General features: G+C 43.9%; 6 protein-coding genes across 6 annotated transcripts; 3 read left to right on the forward strand and 3 right to left on the reverse strand.

Annotated features, from left to right (window-relative positions):
* Positions 1–386: 386 nt before the first annotated feature.
* Positions 387–2,237, forward strand: LY79DRAFT_555512 (uncharacterized protein). Its single transcript, XM_060557932.1, has 6 exons — positions 387–1,167; positions 1,262–1,323; positions 1,387–1,465; positions 1,538–1,647; positions 1,735–1,950; positions 2,031–2,237. The coding sequence occupies exons 1-6, from the start codon at positions 470–472 to the stop codon at positions 2,177–2,179; spliced, it is 1,314 nt and encodes a 437-aa protein (XP_060413747.1). The 5' UTR covers positions 387–469; the 3' UTR covers positions 2,180–2,237.
* A 508-nt stretch (positions 2,238–2,745) lies between these two features.
* On the forward strand, positions 2,746–4,187 carry LY79DRAFT_555516 (kelch domain-containing protein). Its single transcript, XM_060557933.1, has one exon. The coding sequence runs from the start codon at positions 2,981–2,983 to the stop codon at positions 4,046–4,048; it is 1,068 nt and encodes a 355-aa protein (XP_060413748.1). The 5' UTR covers positions 2,746–2,980; the 3' UTR covers positions 4,049–4,187.
* Positions 4,188–7,207: 3,020 nt separating this feature from the next.
* LY79DRAFT_633081 (uncharacterized protein) lies at positions 7,208–8,550 on the reverse strand. The gene is made up of 5 exons (XM_060562207.1): positions 8,291–8,550; positions 8,111–8,226; positions 7,925–8,056; positions 7,725–7,870; positions 7,208–7,673 (listed from the first exon to the last, which is right to left on the reverse strand). Exons 1-5 carry the CDS (start codon positions 8,479–8,481, stop codon positions 7,632–7,634), a joined length of 627 nt encoding a protein of 208 aa, XP_060413749.1. The 5' UTR covers positions 8,482–8,550; the 3' UTR covers positions 7,208–7,631.
* A 3,007-nt stretch (positions 8,551–11,557) lies between these two features.
* Positions 11,558–12,117, reverse strand: LY79DRAFT_555519 (uncharacterized protein). The gene has a single exon (XM_060557934.1). It carries the CDS (start codon positions 12,032–12,034, stop codon positions 11,618–11,620), a length of 417 nt encoding a protein of 138 aa, XP_060413750.1. The 5' UTR covers positions 12,035–12,117; the 3' UTR covers positions 11,558–11,617.
* A 372-nt stretch (positions 12,118–12,489) lies between these two features.
* Positions 12,490–12,982, reverse strand: LY79DRAFT_580188 (uncharacterized protein; the record flags this gene model as incomplete). The annotated part of the gene is made up of 2 exons (XM_060560083.1): positions 12,490–12,772; positions 12,942–12,982. 2 exons carry the CDS (start codon positions 12,980–12,982, stop codon positions 12,490–12,492), a joined length of 324 nt encoding a protein of 107 aa, XP_060413751.1.
* A 1,462-nt stretch (positions 12,983–14,444) lies between these two features.
* LY79DRAFT_633082 (uncharacterized protein) lies at positions 14,445–16,412 on the forward strand. Its single transcript, XM_060562208.1, has 6 exons — positions 14,445–14,873; positions 14,949–15,194; positions 15,250–15,452; positions 15,518–15,627; positions 15,696–15,863; positions 15,925–16,412. The coding sequence occupies exons 1-6, from the start codon at positions 14,832–14,834 to the stop codon at positions 16,170–16,172; spliced, it is 1,017 nt and encodes a 338-aa protein (XP_060413752.1). The 5' UTR covers positions 14,445–14,831; the 3' UTR covers positions 16,173–16,412.
* The last annotated feature ends 2,141 nt before the right edge of the window (positions 16,413–18,553 follow it).

Here is an 18,553-nt window from a genome sequence, read left to right on the forward strand (position 1 = left end):
CACTTGATGACTGGGCGACATCTTGTGTGTAAGAGGCGGTGTGGATTTCTACAGTTATACTCCGTAGTAGTTTAAAAAAGGTGGTGATGTTGATGGATGAGGGATTTCCGGATGGATGGCCCGCAAGTAGGGTGGGGGGTAGTTGTGTTGTTCCGTGATCATCTTTCCAGATAAGAGTGCTGCCATCCGTACGTGCCCTTTATACCCAAATGTACTTGACTCATGAATCTCGGTCCAACATCTGTCGGTTCATCCAGAAGGTTTGTAAGTGTGTGTGTTCCTAGTCATTTGCACTTGTCCTTGTTCCTGTACGGTCACGTGGAAAAGTTATTCTAAAAGACGCTGCGCTTTTAATCGCGCATGATACGAACCAAGATTCCTTTCCTAGCTCACTTTTCTCGAACAACTAATTTACTTTTTATTGATTGATGTGTTACTCAGTGCAAACCTGTCATCAAATCCACCCTCAATGCAGGTCATCATCGCCGGATCCGGAGTGGCAGGTCTCAGCGCCGCCATCTCCCTTCGTCGATGCGGACATTCTGTGACAATTTACGAGCGATCCTCACTGAATCACGAGTTCGGGGCCGCTATCAACGTGCCGCCTAATGTCGCCCGCTTCCTGATAGCATGGGGACTTGATGTTGTCGAGGCTCAGTTCGTCCCGTCCGAGTCCATGTACATCTTTTCGCCCACGCAGCGGAACAAGGTGCTGGCCTACTCCGACTTCAGGCACAACATTAAGAAGTACGGAGCACACTTGTATTATGCTCACCGTGTTGACCTACATTCAAATCTGAAACGCATGGCTACAGCGCCGGATGGGCCTGGGACGCCAGTCACGATTAAGACTAAATCTGAGGTTATGGCCTATGATCCCGAGACTCCCTCCATGACTCTCACAGATGGTACCATCCTCACCGGGGACTTGTTGATCGGGGCTGATGGGATACACTCAATATCTGTTGCGGCCATACTCGGCCATCCGAACCCTCCCAAGCCTGCCCAGCACTCTAACTGCTGCTATCGGTTCCTTATCCCCAGAGCCCTCGTTGAAGACGACCCTGAGACTAGCTTCTTCACTAAGGATCTGGTGGGTTTGCAGGGCCTCCGAATCTGGCCGGATGTCGCGGGGAGTAGGAGACTAGTCTACTATCCATGTCGAAAGTAAGTTTCCAAGACCAAGAAAAACTACAAAATACCTCAGGGCCAGATAGAGTAAAGTAAGTACATAGGGCTGACATGGATGCTTTACGAAAAGTACTCAAGTTCTCAACTTCACCATCATGTGTAGAAATGATGAGCTAGGTTCCGGCAAGGAGGGTGAGAATATCAACAAAGCCTATGACATTCTTCAGAACCGGCATCTCTGATAATTCTTCCTAGACTGGAACACGCCAGCAACCAAGCAGGAAGTCTTAAAGGCGCTGGAAGGCTTTGATCCTGGCCTCCTTTCAGTCATTGGGTCAGTCTTTTCAGCCGCCCAAAGCGTTATTTACTTGGAAGTGACTGACATGCTACCTGGGACCAACAATAGGAAATGTCCAGAGTTCAAACGTTGGCCTCTCCAATACCGTCCACCAATTCCAACTTGGCACAAAGGAAACATGGCTATTGTTGGGGATGCCGCTCACCCAATGCTGCCGCGTGAGTTCATCCGTCTCAGACCAGAAAGATCGACTTCTGGTCCCTTTGTTATATATTGCGCTGTCTTTTCTGATACGTCCTTCACAGATCTGGGTCAGGGTGGAGCACAAGGCCTCGAAGACGGCCTCACAATCGGCCTCGTTATGTCTGGAGCAACCAAGGCTGAAGTTCCGGAGCGATTGGCCGTCTATCAAAAAATCAGGCACAATCGCGCATCTGCCATCCAAATTATGAGCAACTACGGCTTCGACCAGAAGCCTCCTGGCGAAGTTTTGAACTATTTAGAAGGCCAGGCATTACCGAGTAAGTATAGTCATTTCTGAGTCCTACAGAAACGTTTGAATATTGCAACATCCGCCTACTAACGAGACGCCGGGTTAAAGCCAATGCAGAGGAAACGCTCGAGTTCAATTATCGCATTAATCCAGTGCAGAAAGTTATTGATCACATGAAGTCACATGACCCAACGTTTCAAATACCTAGAGATTTCTTTTCCTGTTTAGATTTAGCTAGTCGGCAGCCTGTTATATAAGTATTGATACTTTGTTAGGTACTAAACGTACAATCTATCCTACTAAGTTGACTAGCCTACTTTTTGCCCCCCTGCATTTCGCCAACCTGAAAAATGCCGCCTAGCTACCTACTTTCGAGAAACCGTCATACTTATAAACATTATAATGTTGTCTATTCTTACCTAAAATACTCTATATATTAGTTATGTGTACATTCTTTTTTACTTAATGATTTCATATAGTCAAGATAAACTTATTAAATACTTAGTATTATAATAGATAATATATTATAACTATATAAATTAGTGTCAACCCCATTTTTATGTATATATTATAGATTTTCTCTTATCTATGTAGTGAAATCAATCCTACAAATAACTTATATGTTTTCTCCTACGCACAGACTCCCTGGCCTACTTTGTTGCTAAACCGCCTATTTTAACAATTGTTATAATAGTTTAATAAAGGTGGTGATGTTAATGGATGGGGCATTTTCGGATGGCTCGGATGTGGGGGTGGCTGTATGTGAGGCAGGGTGGTTATAATTTAATTTCATTTAATTAATTCCCACTTCGCCAAACGATGTCGTAGGCCATTTAAAGTTCAATACTGAGTCGGATCAGAGCAAAAAGTAACCTTAAAGTCAGGTTCCGGAGGGAAAACAGAAGTACCGTGTGTGGAGGGACTTTCAGGCGCTCAAAGCCATATCACCTATAAGGGAGAACAGGTAGGAATCATAGCTGATTCCTTTCACACGGGCTCATTGTAAATAAATTCTCTAGGGATCAATCGAACAGCTGCTTACACACAAGCAGCCTCATATGGATATCCGCATCCTCTTGTTCTGTATCCTGACAAAGACGTTATTCACAATGAACACCAAATTTTTAACACCACTCTTACCACTCTTGTTTCTGTCCCGACATGTTCTCTCCCTACCATCCAATTCTGACTCATGGCACTTACTACCTCCCATTCCACTCGGCCCTCAGCAGGAAGAGAGCGTTGCTGCGATCGGCGGCGACATTTATATTGTCGGCGGCATCAACCTTGTCCCTCCCAACGCCACAACCATACCCTCTGTGAGCTACATGCAAGTCTACTCAACAACAACCAACACTTGGCGCCGGGTCGCCGACATCCCCATGGCCGTCAACCACGCCAACATGGCTTCCCTCAACGGGAAGCTCTACGTCCTCGGCGCCATCGCCGGCTCCGGCATTAACTACCCCATCGCCAACAGCTTCGCCTACACCCCAGCCACAGACACATGGGATGCCCTGCCCCCCATGCCCGCAGGCACCGAGCGCGGCGCCGCGGGGGTGGGCGTCTGGGGTGACAACATCGTCATCGCGGGTGGGCTGAACTACACCGACTTCCTCAACGGGGCGCAGACGACGGTGCCGTGGACGTCCATGTTCAACACTCGCACGCTGCAGTGGGACACGGCATTCCCCGACCTGCCCGACGGAGGCCGCGACCACTGCGGAGGGGTCGTGCTTGGCGACACGTTCTACGTGGTGGGCGGACGCGTCAGCGGCGAGAGAAACGTCCGCGGGACGGTGTGGGCTATGGACCTGGGAAAGGCGACCCGGACGTGGGTGGAGATGGAGGGTAAGATGCCCACGCCGAGGGGATCACACTCCACGGCGTTGGTTGACGGCAAAATTTATACCTTTGGGGGAGAGGGGAATCCGGTCGGGAACGGCATATTTGATAACGTCGAGGCTTACGATGTAAAGGCTGATAGCTGGGAGGTTCTGGCGCCCATGCCAGAACCGCGCCACGGCACCGCCGCTGCTGTTGTGGCCGGTCGTGTATTTATACCTGGGGGGGCCTACAAAGGGGGAGCGGGTGCCGTAGACTCGAACCAGATATTTATTCCTTAAGCGACTGTAAAGTACCTATAAGGGTTATTAATCAATTTAATAAAAGCTAGGCTTATAACTTTTATAAGTTAAGGTATATAGTAGTAGATAAGGTTATATAAGGTCATAAAGAGTTACTTAAATAATGTTATATAGTGCCTTTTTAGGTAAGAAAGGTTATAGAAAAACAGCTTAACTATCTACGCTCTAGATTATCTAATCTAATCTAACTTATAGATATACATGTCTCTCTAGTAGATCTAAATAGTAAATACTACAATAGTAAATATTCTAGTCCTAGTTAAATCCTTATAAGGCTTTATAATATTATCTTTATCCCTATACCTTCTTTCTCTTTATTCTCTTTTATTACCCTACCTACTCCTCTTACTCTTCCCTAGCGCCTCTCTAGGTGCCTAAGGAAACAACAATCTTAGGCCTGCTAGGTAATACCTTACAGGCAGGAATTCCATTACTGTCTTACCGGTCTGACCAGCAAAAGGGACCTAGGACTTAGAGAAGGACGGCTGACAGGGCTTCTGCCGTGGCCTGGTAAGTTAAAGTAATAGAGAAGGCCCTTAGCTGTGCTGAGGAGAGCCCCTCTTAAAATATTTTGGCTTTACCTGCCTAGGTCTATAACGGCCTAACAACTTAAACTAGCAGAGGAGACTTAAGGTTAAAAAAAAACCCCGTAGGACTTTTACCTTTACCTGCCTACTACTATAACGACTACCACTATTGTAAATACTCTATATATAAGTAGGTAAGTAGATAACAGCCTGGTAAGTCGATCTAGTAGAGCTTAGGGTCGAAAAAAGCCCCCTAGGGCTTCTAATACAGTAAGTATTCTAGAGGGCCCTAACTGTCCTTAACCGGCTTGTTAAGGGTTGCTTAATAGGAGAAGCCCTACAGGGCTTTTCTTACGGTCAGCGTTAGGTAGAGGGCCTTAGGCCTTTTAACCTAGCTTCTTAATGGTACTAAATTAGATACCTCATAGCATCTATGGCTTTCCATTACGCGCTTTAAGGTGCTTGTTGGAGATGCTTATAGAGGGGGGAGGGGGGTCTATTTAACTACCTAGGGAGTGGCCTGCCTGCTTGCCGGTAGATAGATAGATGCGATAGATATAGTATGGTGTCTAGGTAGGTAGAAGCCGGTATGGCGGCCCGGTCTGTCTGTCTGCTATGGGACTTGTATCGTCTTACCTACCTACTTACCTACCTACTCCTGCTCTCTCCAGGCTGTGGCCTGTCGTCTGGTCCCCCCCCCCCCCCCGCCCCCCTCTCCTCTCCTCCTACACGCACCTCCTCTTGCCTGGCCCTAACCCTACCCAAGCGGTGCGGTCCGCCGGGTCTACTTGTCGATGACGATCCGGTCGAGTGTCTACCTTGCCTATAGCCGTAAGACGAAGTCGTGGAACCCCTTGGTGGCCACGGACTCGGGTGTGATGAACATAATGGTAGCCGCCTGTGGCGCCTTCTGGCTTGACTACACCGACGAGGTGATGCTGGCCTTGATGCAGCGTACGTGGAGATCCCCCTGTAGTGACATGAGCGGTGTGACCACGATGGTGACCCCCTCCGGTGAGCAGAACGCTGGCAGCATGAACGACGCGCTCTTGCTGCTTTTCAAGGCACAGATCTAGCCAGATCTGACAAGGATCTATGTTACGGTTGTTGCAAGACCTTGGTGACATTGAGTTAGCATATTGGCCTGCCAAATAGGGGTATAATTATTCTATGCCGGCGCATTCTTACTCTTCCCAAAGCTTCCATGCTCTGTCTCTAGACTTCCTAGCCTTGTCGGATATGGGTTGTTGAGGAAGACCCTCATAGGGGATTTCCATCTCTTTCTGCCACCATTCATCTTCAGCCTTTTTATCTTCGGCAGTTGTGACTTGGCGTTTCCGAGTTCGTGGCATGGCGATCTTCCCTGAGTTGGTAGCTCGATTGCTTCCTGGAGCAAAGAACAAAGTGAAGTATGTCAAGGAAACCCGTGATTGTCAGCCCGTCAAGAATTCAACAGGCGAAAGATGGGCATATTAAATACTGGACAATGCTCAATGGCACTGCCATGATTATCCGTATCATACACCCATGTCCAAGGACTAAATGCCTCTTCTTGGCTGTCACCCTCTCCCCCCTTTTCTCAATTCCGACAGAAAAGCGATAGAGTCTGAATGGGCGTGTGAAAACAACTTTGACACCCCAAGTGACCAGCGCATGGCTCACTCAAGAGATTTTATGCCGTGGGGATGGTAAGCAATACGGTCCGCAACGGGGCCGTTAGCTTAGGGACTGTTCCGCTACGGCAGCGACAAACGGAAGACCCGCTTTTCTCGCTGGTCATCGCAGACCCTGTAGGCAAGAGGGCCCTCATTGGCTTATCTATGGGAGAGCGGACGGGATCCCGAGTTTTCCAATGGGTATGGTCGTAAGTGATAGTCAGGCGAGTTAAAACTAATTGTATCGGGTTTCCATATGTCTGCTTGTCTCATAAGACACATGGTAGGCGATGAATAATACCGGAACAGGCTTTTGCGGCGTGTCGACACCCAGGCAGTCTTCTCTGGCGTCCGAAGAACACGATTTACATATAGTATGTGGTGTGAAGGTGACAAAGTGAACGTTTCGCGGTAACAAATTGAGATGCACACATCAGTTGAAGGCAATCTCAGTCTACAATCAATCTCAAGATACCTCGCTCTAGTTATCACATTTCATACAGATGCCCTGACCGTTTCAAAAAGAGAGGTTGTGTACTCTATCATTAGGTCCAACATTAATCAATATGATATCTGGTATTTGAACAGGACTTATTCCCCAAGCCAACGATCACCATGCAGTGAAAGCAAGGTATTGGGATACGGAGATTCAGCGGATCCAGAGAGATCACGTGTTTCGTCACATGACCTTCATCCCCCTAGAATAATCCTACCATAACTCATCTAACTAGGCTCTACCTACCTGCCTCAAGCAATAATAATAATAACAAATATCCTCACTTTGTGCACAACTGCTATGACAACATGATATTCTATCACTACCCTTACAAATCGTAACCAATAGAAGGGTATCTGGTACCACAAGCAGCCAGCTTACCAGACTTTTGGAGAGACCACGGAAAAGAACATTAGGTTCCTTAACCAGTATCTCACTCCATTGGGATAACTAATGTAGGGAGTATTAGCAAGTAGGTACTCGATAAGTGATGTTGCGACTACCTTTTGAATGTATCTATCCAACTGCCGATTCAGGGCGCACAAGGACAACAACATTCGCCGAGTCTATGGGTATTGAGATTGTACTCTAGAATGCAGTTGACACAGTTGAAGAGCCGGTTCAGCATTAATTTCAAAGAGTCGATAGATAACTGCCCATGGGACACAGAAAGGCTTGTGCAAAAGTAACTGACAGATGAACAGTAGATCAATTATTCCCTATGAAGGGACGCAGGCGTCTCGAGAGCCTAGAGGGACGAGGACAATTCAGTAAAGTGATAATCTTGACCAAAAAGGCCTTCCCGGTTATCTCATTGATAAGCTGTGCAAGCTCCAGTCCAGCAAACGTAATCACTGTTCCCTTTTCTAGCTCAGCAGTCTTCCTTAGACTGGAGGGGAGCAGGCACTGCAGTGGATTGCAATACCCTGAGAATCAAAATTAGAACGGCATTCGCAACTCGAACGGGTAGCACTGACCAGGTCTTTTCCAGGCCCACCACATTGACAGCCCAGAGAACTCGGAGACGGGAAATACTGCTGAATAGCCCAAACAGTCGAGTTAGGTGAATAATTGAATAGAATACGAGCTTGAGGTACCTCGTCACGGTACAGTTGAATAATGTCTGCATATCAAGTTGGTAAGTGCATTACTAAAAGTAGTCATGGCAATTACTAACCTATCAGCCGGCGTGTGATGACCGGGGAAGGGTTTCCTCGGACGCCAAATCCAACGCCAGTCCCTGTCCAGTTCACACCCTTCAGCTCGGAAGAGATATCGTCCAGGCTGTTCTCTGGCCCGACAAGTACGGCTGAGATGCTACCGGTGAGTATAAAGATAATGGTTGATAGGGAACCTGACTTACCCTTGATGTTATAGCCAGCATCTACAATAGCCTTCATATCTGCTCGTAAACCAGCTTCAACTTGTTCAGGTGTGAAACCGCTTGCTTTGACAGAGGGATGGTTCCACGGCAAGCCACTACATGACGTAGTGATATCAGTACAAGGTAAGAGAAGTTGCCGTTCGACAATCAGACGCTTACGTGAACACGAAGTTGTAATCGCCGCATGACTTTTGGGCCGCCCTACGACTGCCTTGCCCAAGACCCCTGTCTTGAAGAGCGCGAGCGGAATTATCGGATTGGATATCGGCCACAGGTGCAGGCCTCAAGATATGCGAGGCTACAGCATGAGCATTGAGGAAAAGCGTAAGAGTAATCCAGAAGTTCACCATCGTGGCTGCTAAAGTGAGCGGGTGATGACCAGAATGTAACTATGTCCTGGTGGATCAAATTGGATTTTCATGGTCTGTGGGCAATGGTCTAATTATTATATGCCGATGAAGTCCACCGGCATGTATCTTTCCAAGAAGAAAAAACAAAGAAAAAGCCTCTTCCATTGGAACTTTGTTCAATTAACGAAAGTCAAACAATATCGGCAACATTCCAGGTCTCTGAGACGTGAGGGTAAATCTGGCTTGCTTGTGGTACCCCGCATCAATGGCATAACACTCAACCGGGCTATCGAGGCGTTTGAGAATGGATTGAATTCAGCCCAAAAGGCCGCATTGTTCTCGGTACCCAATATTTCACACCATGCTTAACCTAAAAAGTGGGAGGTATTGTTTAAGACCCCCGACAGCAATTACCTTATAAGGTTTGCCGCAGATTCCTTCAAGACATTTGGTTAAAACATGCCTGGCTTGCCCTACCAGTCGTCCAGCTAAAAGAAATGTGTTGATACATGAGATTTATAGGATGACCAAGGACCATAATAGTAATTTATGTCTTGTAATTACATTCCATTCTGTTTGACCTATCTTCGCGGTCTTAGTTTAAAAATACTTTTGTTGCAGTGTTGTCAAATTCTGTTGGAGATGCCCGCTTTACGCTGCAGACAACATCCAATTAGGTTGAAAATTGGGTCGGGGGGTTTTGAGTTTGGAGCCTTATCATCACCAAAGTGTCTCCTCATTCTGGTCCTGCAATCTAGACGAATATGTAAGTCTTGCAAACATTCTCATCCGCATAGTCTAACAGGAACTAATTTATGAACAATTGAGGGTTAAACATTGGAGAACCCTGCGTTTCCTTATCCAAGACAAAAAGATCCTTGGTAGGGAGGTTTCTGGCTCTTTACCTATTTCGTTTGCAAATAATAAAAAGTGTTGGAATGTTAATCCGACCGGATTCGCACGCATGAGTCAGTTGCCAGAAGGTCTATATAACTGGCTACATTTCCAGCCGACCAGACCGCTAGAACTTAGAGAATTAATGCCTTTTACAACCACGTCTTGTTGATGCATCAACCCATCTATAGTCCTTCCAACAAGAAGGCTTTTTCATATAGAATAAGTCATGTAGATCCCAGAATAAATATTTGCAATTTTATCGTTAAGGAATCCAGATAGTCACCCTTACAATTTCTACCAATCTTACTACTGTATGATGGCCATGAGAATACATTGACCAAAGATCTTATCGGTCTACATCGTCGAGGCCGGCTTATCCATCGAGCATGATATATGCCTGATCATGTAATTTAAGGAAAGTGTAAAAGTGACAGGCCTTAGTTTTATCTGACTAATTGAGTGACCAAACGATACAACAGCATCAATCCTCGGGAACATAGTGATTGCATGAGTGAAACAGAAACGAGAGCAAGGCTCTACTTATTCTCTATGGGCTTGTCTATCTCATCGCTTACTCCCCCAAAGCAATGTTACATGTGGTCTCGATAGTTCCTTTTTCCTTGTCATTCTTCTCTTAAGCCCTTTTGGTAATCCTTATGGGAACCTCCTTCTAGATGGACAGAGAGAGATGGCTTGGACACCCGTCTAGTATATTGTTGGATTCCCTTCGGGCTAGCTTCCATGTCTCACCATCTTCCTATGCGAGCTCCAGTATATATTCGCGAAATATGACAGCCATGAGGACGACGAGCTCCAGATGGAAAATTCCTTTACCCAAGCATCCACGCGCAAAAGTACTCTTTAACAAAGTTTTAGAACTTGGAGACGCAAGTTGAACCCTTGATTGTCGCTGATAGCATGGACTCCTTTAGCGGCCCGGCCTGGAAGAGGATTCAAGTCATGTTAAACTAGGTTTCTTCCTGGTCATCGGGAGTCATTGTGGTTAATGCTACCACCTTTGTTGAAACCCTGAGAAGATTCCACGAAACAGATAAGTCTATGTTAATGGAGGAAAAAACTAGAAAGGCCACTGTTAATATTATTGGCAAGGTCATCTTGGAAGCTGTTTTGTACTAGAGGGCTTACTGCTCCTGTTAGGCTATCTACTTAAATTTGCTGATACGTGGTCTAGAGACTACGACCTTAAGTATTAATGGCCCGAGGATGAGCCTCTTGAGGCGTTTATAAGCCAAGCCAAGTCTCTTCTGGGAAACTTTTGTACTGTGGCTTATGATACCAGTTGGTTACTCCTTTAAAGGCTAAACAAACGGGTCATAGAGAACTATTTGCTAAATGGACTTGTCAGTCTTTGGAAGGGAAGAAGGCAACAGTAAAGATAGAGAGAAAGACGTTATTAACCTATCCCTAGACACTTACCTGGAGGAGTCGCGCCAGAATACGGCAAACCTATTCGCTGGTACAGAACTAGACGTCGTCTTTATCAGTCAGGTCCCCATCACTTAGATCAAAACATTCATCTTTGCGGCTACGACACCTCATTCTACATGTATCACCTGCTGAGCTTGAATCCCGATTACCTTAAACGCGTACATGGAGAGCCGAAAATGTCTTCTCCATCCCTTAAACAACACTGCGGCGGCCATCAAGGTAAATCCGTCGCTGAAGAGCAACATCAGCTATGATTCGGGAGATGTTATGCCTGTGCCCTGCCGCGTCGGCCGTTCGTACGGGCAGTTCAGACGCACCAATAGTCGGTCCTGGAACGGGACGGATCTACCCGATGGCAGGATTCATGGTTTGGGTCGTGCATCACGCCATGGACGGGCGGCCGGACATGTTTCCGTATCCTCTGGAATTACGGTCCCAGCGCTTCTCAACTCTCCTACCAGTTCTATTCCCACCCAGTACCCATGGAATCAAGGCACGCGCAACTCCATCAGACATGAGCTGTACGTCATTGAGATCAAGCGCATCATGGCGCTGGCCATCCGGTTCTTCAACATTTAGGCGGGCTATCCTTAGCGAAGAGTGTGATGTCACGCCGTGCAGTACCTGTCACAATAATCCTCAATCCTCACTTAGGCTTCTGCAATGTGTCTGGCTTTTTTATTATTCCCAGGGTTATCGCACTCATAAAGCACAGTGCTTCTCATTGCCTCCGGTTTGATCATGTATTGGAAAAATGAGGCGATTTCCGGACGTAAAACTCATTCCACCGTCAACAAGCGAGTTTAGTATCATGCGCTCGATTTTCGACAAAATACACAGCCCAAGCCAAAGAAAAGTTTGTGACAGGAAGCCAATATGGCATGCCAGCTCGCATTTGACTCCAATACCCAGAAGCTGTTAAAAAACAACCTAGAAAGAGAGTGATAGGAGCTCCTCCGGTCTGTGGCAAAACCAAGAGAAAGCCTTCCGTGATCATCAAGCTTCCAATGTACAGCATATGCAGTTTGATATTGCGTGGATCCGTAAAAGGGTAGACTGGAAAGAGATGAGGTGCCGTCGTTCGAGTCTTCCGATAGATTCTCTCATGAAGCGACTTGAATGGCCAGGGGCCGAGTCGAGGAATGCCGCCAATGAAGTATTCGAGGGCCAGAATGACGCGGGGAATGGCAAGTAGCAATGAATTCATCGTTTGTGTTTGTCTATCAATGTTAATCTATGTTGAATAAAAGTCGTTTGATCATTTGCAATGTGAAATTAGTTGAATATTCGCTGCAAAGAAGCTTGGACTGGAATCAAGATCTGTTAACGATGTCGATGATGTAATGAACGGACGTTAGCTTGCCTTGACCCGAGACACCTGCACGTGAGACTGCATGCAATAATAGTAATTACTGCCTACTGGCTGGCAGCCCTTTAGGGCCATGATAATATGTCTTGATGAATGATTGATATGCTTCCTTCCGCTCTAAATGGAACTTATGGTGGTTTTTATTCCAATTTTGCTTTGATAAAAAATCGGTTGGTGTATCGGAGGGCGATACAAATTGTCACATTGTTCTAATGATAGTCCTCCCAGTCTATTTAAGGTCACTTGAATTGACAACCATTGTCTCTTTTGCTCTCCTGGCCATCATCGCCGTCTTATCCACCAAGGAAGAAGTGGGCACCCAGTTTTTCGATTGCCCAATCGTGCAGTTTGTGGTTGTCGTAGATGCTAGCCAGCCCCATAATTCTACCGTGCTTTTTGAAGGCTTGGCTGGTCACCTCCGTGGCTTCGCGCAAAGCTGGGCTCTCGAAACGGCTAGGCACTTCGAGATCAATCGTAAGGTTATTTGATCCTATAAGAAGAACATCTGCGGTTTTAACTGATGTGATTCCGTCAATATTTTCCACACTCTCCCTGACCTCAATCATGAGCAAGACGCTTGAGTTACATGCGTTTGTTTGTAATATTATATCGTCTTGTGGTGTCGTTTTCAGAGAGAAGAGAGATAGCTGTCCAGTGAATAGACCCTTTGCTCTTTGGCGGACACTTGCGCATCGACAGCTGCCATTGCGCCCTCTTTTCCCCAGTATTATCATGATGTCTTGACCTAGAAAGAGACCACATGGGGTTTACATTGGCCATGGACATGGGGCAATATCACTCCCATTGTTCCGTCATACGACCTCGCCTTGGAAACAAACACCGTCAAGACACGACAACGACAGTTTCAGTGTAACCTGGCTGTGAAACTATCACCAGCACTTTCCGCCTATGGCAATTCTGAAGGCATTCGGGAACGAGTGGGGCCGCTTTTTATGGAGCACAAATGGCGACAAGTTCCGAGGTAATGGTCTGATCATGGATATCCGAGTGGCTCATGAAGCAGGTGAAGTAAGATTTTCTCAGTGTTTCCAAATTTTACAAGTCTGTATTTGATTTCCCTAGGAGACACGTACAGCTTCCAAAAATACAACAGACCTAGATATACCAGCAGTGTATCCGTACTCAACTCACCATCTTGCTACCTAACCCTGGTCCGTCGGTACAGCTTTGTTATGAGCTCTCGGACGTCAACTCGACATCGATTGAATAAACGAGGCTTCAGTATGACACTTGGCGGCGGATTTGGGACTAATTAAATAGTGCAAGGGTGCAAGGCTTGGCTAGAAGTGCTCAGCACGCTAACCTGGCTCTCGGCGTAGGTATCCATGGGCCAAAGCTACTGGAGCGAAGACCTTGGTACGCCCATACTCTTTCCATGACAGAACCTCTAGATAATCTAAAATTGATCCAGAGCGTTCTGCTCACTTTCGAGTGATCTTTTCCCCGCTAGGGATCACCAAGCGCTGCGAGAAACATGGCTGTCCCACGTGCTGCCCCGGGATTGGCTTGCGATCTTGTTCTCTTTTCGGCCGGTCTACCGGCTAGATTGGGCCATGGGCCTACGAGGACTAAGATATCAGCTGCAGTGGCTTTTTTTTACACACCGATGCGCTGCGATGTGGCGAAAGATTGCGCAAAATCGTGCGAGCAGTCAAAGACCGGCGCCACAGATAATCATGGGAGAGGAAGTAGGGGTACGGGCATGAGTGTGTGGAGTTTGGTAGCACAATATATTCCAGCCGGCTCAAAAGTCCATTGACGCCGACTAGTGGCAACTGGCCGCTTGGTTTTAAGAAATCATCCTTGATCTTGTTGTCTTCTGGAACTTCATGTGGACGATGGCAATGAGTAGCAGAAATTAGCCCCAAGTGCCCGCGGCGAGTGTGTGGCTCATTACCAGGCCAACTCGAGTGATGTTCTAATAATTCAAAGCGTCTGAGACAATACTCTATGTTTCCGGGGAAGCATCGTGCCAGTCACCCGGGGGACATTCTTCTCTTGTGACTTCACTAATTTCCAGAGCATATGTATATGCTGATAACCGATTGAAAACTTGGGCTCAACAGCCTTCCTTCCACACACAACACGGTGGGTGCGTTGTTGCCCTGCTAACCTGCTCCCTTGCAGTCGCATCACACTGTCAAGGATAGGTGAGGTAGAGTGATAGGAAACCAAGAACTCAGTATATATCAATGCTGAAATCTGCCCTCAGAGATATCCCTGAAGTCCTTGCTTTATAGCTACGTGTTTGGTGCGTATTCGGCCCTTTGTTGTTCTGACTAACCCTGTGAATTCCAGCCTATGACGCACGCCTAGATTTGCTTCTGCGTATGTAGCGCTTTTATGCGGGCTCTGAATTTTCAGATGATTTTCATGATTGTCCAGACTAGAGTTAGGGCACTTCCGGATCCGGATGATGGATTTGGCATCAGGTGTACGGTTCACAAATCGCCGGGCCACGGAAAGAGGATAAGTATTCTTTAAGGCACGCCACGAATTAGCCTGTCTCAACTCTTCATTTCTGGACATTCACCTCCTCACTTGCTGCCTTCTGTATTTGTAGGCGACCCCTTGGGAATCCGTCCCACTATCATGCCAAAAACTGTGACGATAGATGATGGCTAACTTGCCGACCCCGAAGGCGGTAACGATCATAGTGTGTTATATTCCTGACCTCAAGGCCTGGAGATCCCCACTTTTTGAATCTCGCTGACAATTTGTGGCATTACAGACCACAGGATGGGTGGTTATTCTTACCGCTGGTGCAGTAATAGTTGCATCCCTTTATCTCCGTATTAAAATACAAGGGAGAAGACTACAAGTTAGCGACTACTTCCTCTGTCTCGCTTGGTTGTCCGCAGTTGCAAATGCAGCCTTCGATATTCCATTTGCTGTAATGGGCGCCTTGAATCAAAATGTCAAAATCAATCTCGACGGGTACAATGCCAGCGATGACGATGTCGAGTTGGTCATGAGAGTAGGATACCTTTCTAGGGTCGTGCGATGACGGTGACTGACAAGAGTGGTTCTAGTTATACTGGGCCAGCAGCATACCCTTTTTCACCTCATTTTATCTCTGCAAAGGAGCCCTTTTGGCTATCTATTTTCAAATATTCCCCGTTTTCATGCTTCATCGACGAATGCTCTTGTGGGTGACAACACTTTACTGTGTCCTTGCATATATCACCAGCATCTTACTTCTTTTCACAATATGCTTGCCTTTGAGCAAAAATTGGTAAGTATCTAATCTCCAAATGATATTTGTCATGTACATACATGTTGATATTCAACATGTGACAGGTCTATGGTGGATAGTGTTGTTGGTACGGAGAATGTCATGTGCTCAGCATCTTCACCAGCCATCGTGTTCCAAGTTGGTTGGGCCCTGCACTTTTTTGCAGATCTTTTGTGTACGTGCATTTCAGTCCACTCATCACATACTGCAATATGATCAACCGGTAGCTGATCAGTAGGAAAGTATTCTGTCTCCCCTGGTCGATCATCCCTGACTTGAAAATCAGGAGGATGCTGAAAGTTTGCGTTTACTGTACTTTCGGCCTTGGCATTATCAATATGACTTTTTCACTTGTCAGGTTCATAACGATCCAAACTGCACCAATTGAAGCATTGCCTTTTGGCTTAGTTGGTGAGTGATATGTCAGTTTTGATTTTGTACTAGTGTGGTTGCTGAAAATTGATACTGTAAGAACTGTGGAGCGATCTTGACGTCAACGTTGGTTTGCTGGTAGCTAGTTTACCATCCTTGAGACCATACTTCCGATCAACCCGAGGGGCAGCCTGTTCGGGTAAGTCGAATGGCTACAACTACAAGTCGACCATAAATACACCGATGCACATCACGCGTATGAGTAGATTCGATATGGTCATTCCTTCGAATCTGAACCAGATCGCTGATCAGGAGCATATTGCGGCGAGCTTGTCCGCCACAAAATGACAGATGTCTAACGTGGAAACTAAAAAGTGAAAACATAGTGTACAAAAGAGAACAGCAATCAACGTAACCAATCAACATTACTTAATTCAAAAGTAAATCTAGAGCTACTAGATGTCAGAGGGGTTACAGTACTAAGTAGAGGAGTCTATAAATAGTGTAGTTAGGGGTTAATTATAACTATTTTCTAATCTACCTTCTCCTAATTCTCCTGTTCCTATAAACTCTGCTTTTATATAACCCTTAGATAATAGTTTTCCTAGTTATAGCCCTATAGCTAGTAGTCCCCTAGTGCCCTCTACCTCTAGCACCTAATATAATCTTCTCCCCTTAAGGTCCTGTTCTTAGGACCTTAAGTAGTGCTCTAGTAGGGCCCCTAGGGCTCTACTACTAGCTAGTATCTTAGAGGTATCTAAGAACACCTCTAGGCTTAGTAGGTTACTAAGTAAATAGCTATCTCCTTAGCTAGCTAATTACTTTTAACTTTACCTTTATAGCTATTATAGTTTAACTAGGCTAAGACTATTATTTTTTTAAGGTTATAGTTATTTTTAGCTAAGTTATAAGCCTTTATTACTTAATTAGCTTTACTAAAGGTTACTTACTTTATAATAAGAATACTTTATTTACTTATAATACTTTTATTACTTTTTTATTTTTTTAACTATAATACTTTCTTAAGTATTATATACTTTTAGTAAGCCTTTATTATATAGTTACCTTTTTTATTACTTTTATTTTTTTATAGCCTAAGCTTTAAGTTATACTACTTTTATAATAAAGAAAAGCTTTTATTTTACTTTTTAGTAGGCTATACTAGTAACTTTCTAAGTCTTATCTTTTTTTTTTTTTTATTATTTTTTTTTTACTTTATAAGCTTAAAATACTATTATAACTTACCTTATTATTTTTATTTAGCTTAATTAAGTAACCTTTTTAGCTTTACTTTTTCTTTAATTTTTTTACTTTTAATTTTTTTTTTTTAATAGCTTTATTTTATTATTATTTTTTTATTTTTTTTATTTTACTACTACTACTACTATTACTACTACTACTTAGTAGTAATAGTAATAATAATAGTACTAGTATTAGTACTAGCTTCTTTACTACTACTATATTTTCTTTTATTTTTACTAATACTTTTACTAGTAATACTACTATTACTACTACTAGCCTTACTACTACTAGTCTTACTAACTAAGGTAGCTTTATTAGCCTTCTAGTGCCCTTTTTTATTTTACTTACTTTTTACTACTTTTATACTTATATTAAAGAAGATAAGCTTATTTATAATATACTTTATAACTACTATATTTACTAAATAACTAACTAGTATCCTAGTATATTAAGTGCTTATACTACTGCCTTTTTTTACTATATAAAGACTACTTATATACCTTTTTTTATATCTAGTACTTCTTTAGTGTCTTTTTCTTAGTGCTTTAGCTAATATATTTTAGCTACTAATAATAAATATACTTATTATACTACTATATATAGTAAGCCTTATATCTTAGTATATTTATTTTTACTTTTATTATTCTTATAACTTCTAGTAGCTATTAACCTTTTAAATAAGCTACTTATACTACTATTATAGCTAGTATTAAGCTATATTACCTTTTTAAGGCTATAAACTATTCTACTAAGTCTACTTATATCTACTATAGTATTACTATATATTTATTTCCTCTAGTGCCCCCCTAGTAACTCTTTATACTAACGTTAGCCTAGGACAAGATTAATAAGGCCTAGGTTATAGCTAAAAAAGTACTTTAGTACTAGGTTAACCTAGCTAAGGCCTTTAATACTAAGTATAAGGCTAAGGCTAAAGAAAAGAAGTAGCTTCTTTACTAGTACTATATTATAGCCCTTAAGACTATTACTAACTTTTTTTACTACTAGGTTAAGCTAGCTAAGTCTATACTTTATACTACTAAGGTTACTACTATAGCCTTTAAGGCCTAGACTATTACCCTTTAGGAGTAGACTACTACTATTATAGCCTAGACTACCCTCTTTTTAGAGTAGTCCTAGACCTACTCCTAGGTTATAAGTGTTTTCTCTCTAATATCTACCTAGTGCCCCCTTAGTACTCTTTATACTAGTTACTAACTTCTCTTTAGTATACTAGTAAGCTTAAATCTAAGGCTAGTAATAATATAGCCTTCTTATTAGCTATTATAGATCTAATAGAAAAAGTAAAGCTATAATAAGTAATATAAAGTAATATAGTATAAAAGTAAAGTATAATAATAAAGTAGTAAAATAAAGTAAGTAATAATAAAAAGCTAAATAAATAATATAAGATAAAAGCTAGGTATAAGTATAAGTTATTTATTAAGGTTACTTTTTTTTATAAAAGAAAATAGGTAATAAGATAT

This window comes from Colletotrichum navitas, assembly GCF_030913465.1.
Source record: "Colletotrichum navitas strain CBS 125086 chromosome Unknown LY79scaffold_33, whole genome shotgun sequence".
NCBI lineage: Eukaryota > Fungi > Ascomycota > Sordariomycetes > Glomerellales > Glomerellaceae > Colletotrichum > Colletotrichum navitas.

Coding starts and splice junctions, on each gene's coding strand:
- LY79DRAFT_555512 (XM_060557932.1), top strand. CDS start 470: ATGCAGGTCATCATCGCCGGATCCGGAGTGGCAGGTCTCAGCGCCGCC. Junction 1,324..1,386: donor GCTAGGTTCCGGCAAGGAGG/GTGAGAATATCA, acceptor AATTCTTCCTAG/ACTGGAACACGCCAGCAACC. Junction 1,466..1,537: donor GGCCTCCTTTCAGTCATTGG/GTCAGTCTTTTC, acceptor GACCAACAATAG/GAAATGTCCAGAGTTCAAAC.
- LY79DRAFT_555516 (XM_060557933.1), top strand. CDS start 2,981: ATGGATATCCGCATCCTCTTGTTCTGTATCCTGACAAAGACGTTATTC.
- LY79DRAFT_633081 (XM_060562207.1), bottom strand. CDS start 8,481: ATGGTGAACTTCTGGATTACTCTTACGCTTTTCCTCAATGCTCATGCT. Junction 8,057..8,110: donor TGCTGGCTATAACATCAAGG/GTAAGTCAGGTT, acceptor GTAGCATCTCAG/CCGTACTTGTCGGGCCAGAG. Junction 7,674..7,724: donor GTGGGCCTGGAAAAGACCTG/GTCAGTGCTACC, acceptor TTTGATTCTCAG/GGTATTGCAATCCACTGCAG.
- LY79DRAFT_555519 (XM_060557934.1), bottom strand. CDS start 12,034: ATGAATTCATTGCTACTTGCCATTCCCCGCGTCATTCTGGCCCTCGAA.
- LY79DRAFT_633082 (XM_060562208.1), top strand. CDS start 14,832: ATGATGGCTAACTTGCCGACCCCGAAGGCGGTAACGATCATA. Junction 14,874..14,948: donor CGAAGGCGGTAACGATCATA/GTGTGTTATATT, acceptor GTGGCATTACAG/ACCACAGGATGGGTGGTTAT. Junction 15,453..15,517: donor TTGCCTTTGAGCAAAAATTG/GTAAGTATCTAA, acceptor AACATGTGACAG/GTCTATGGTGGATAGTGTTG.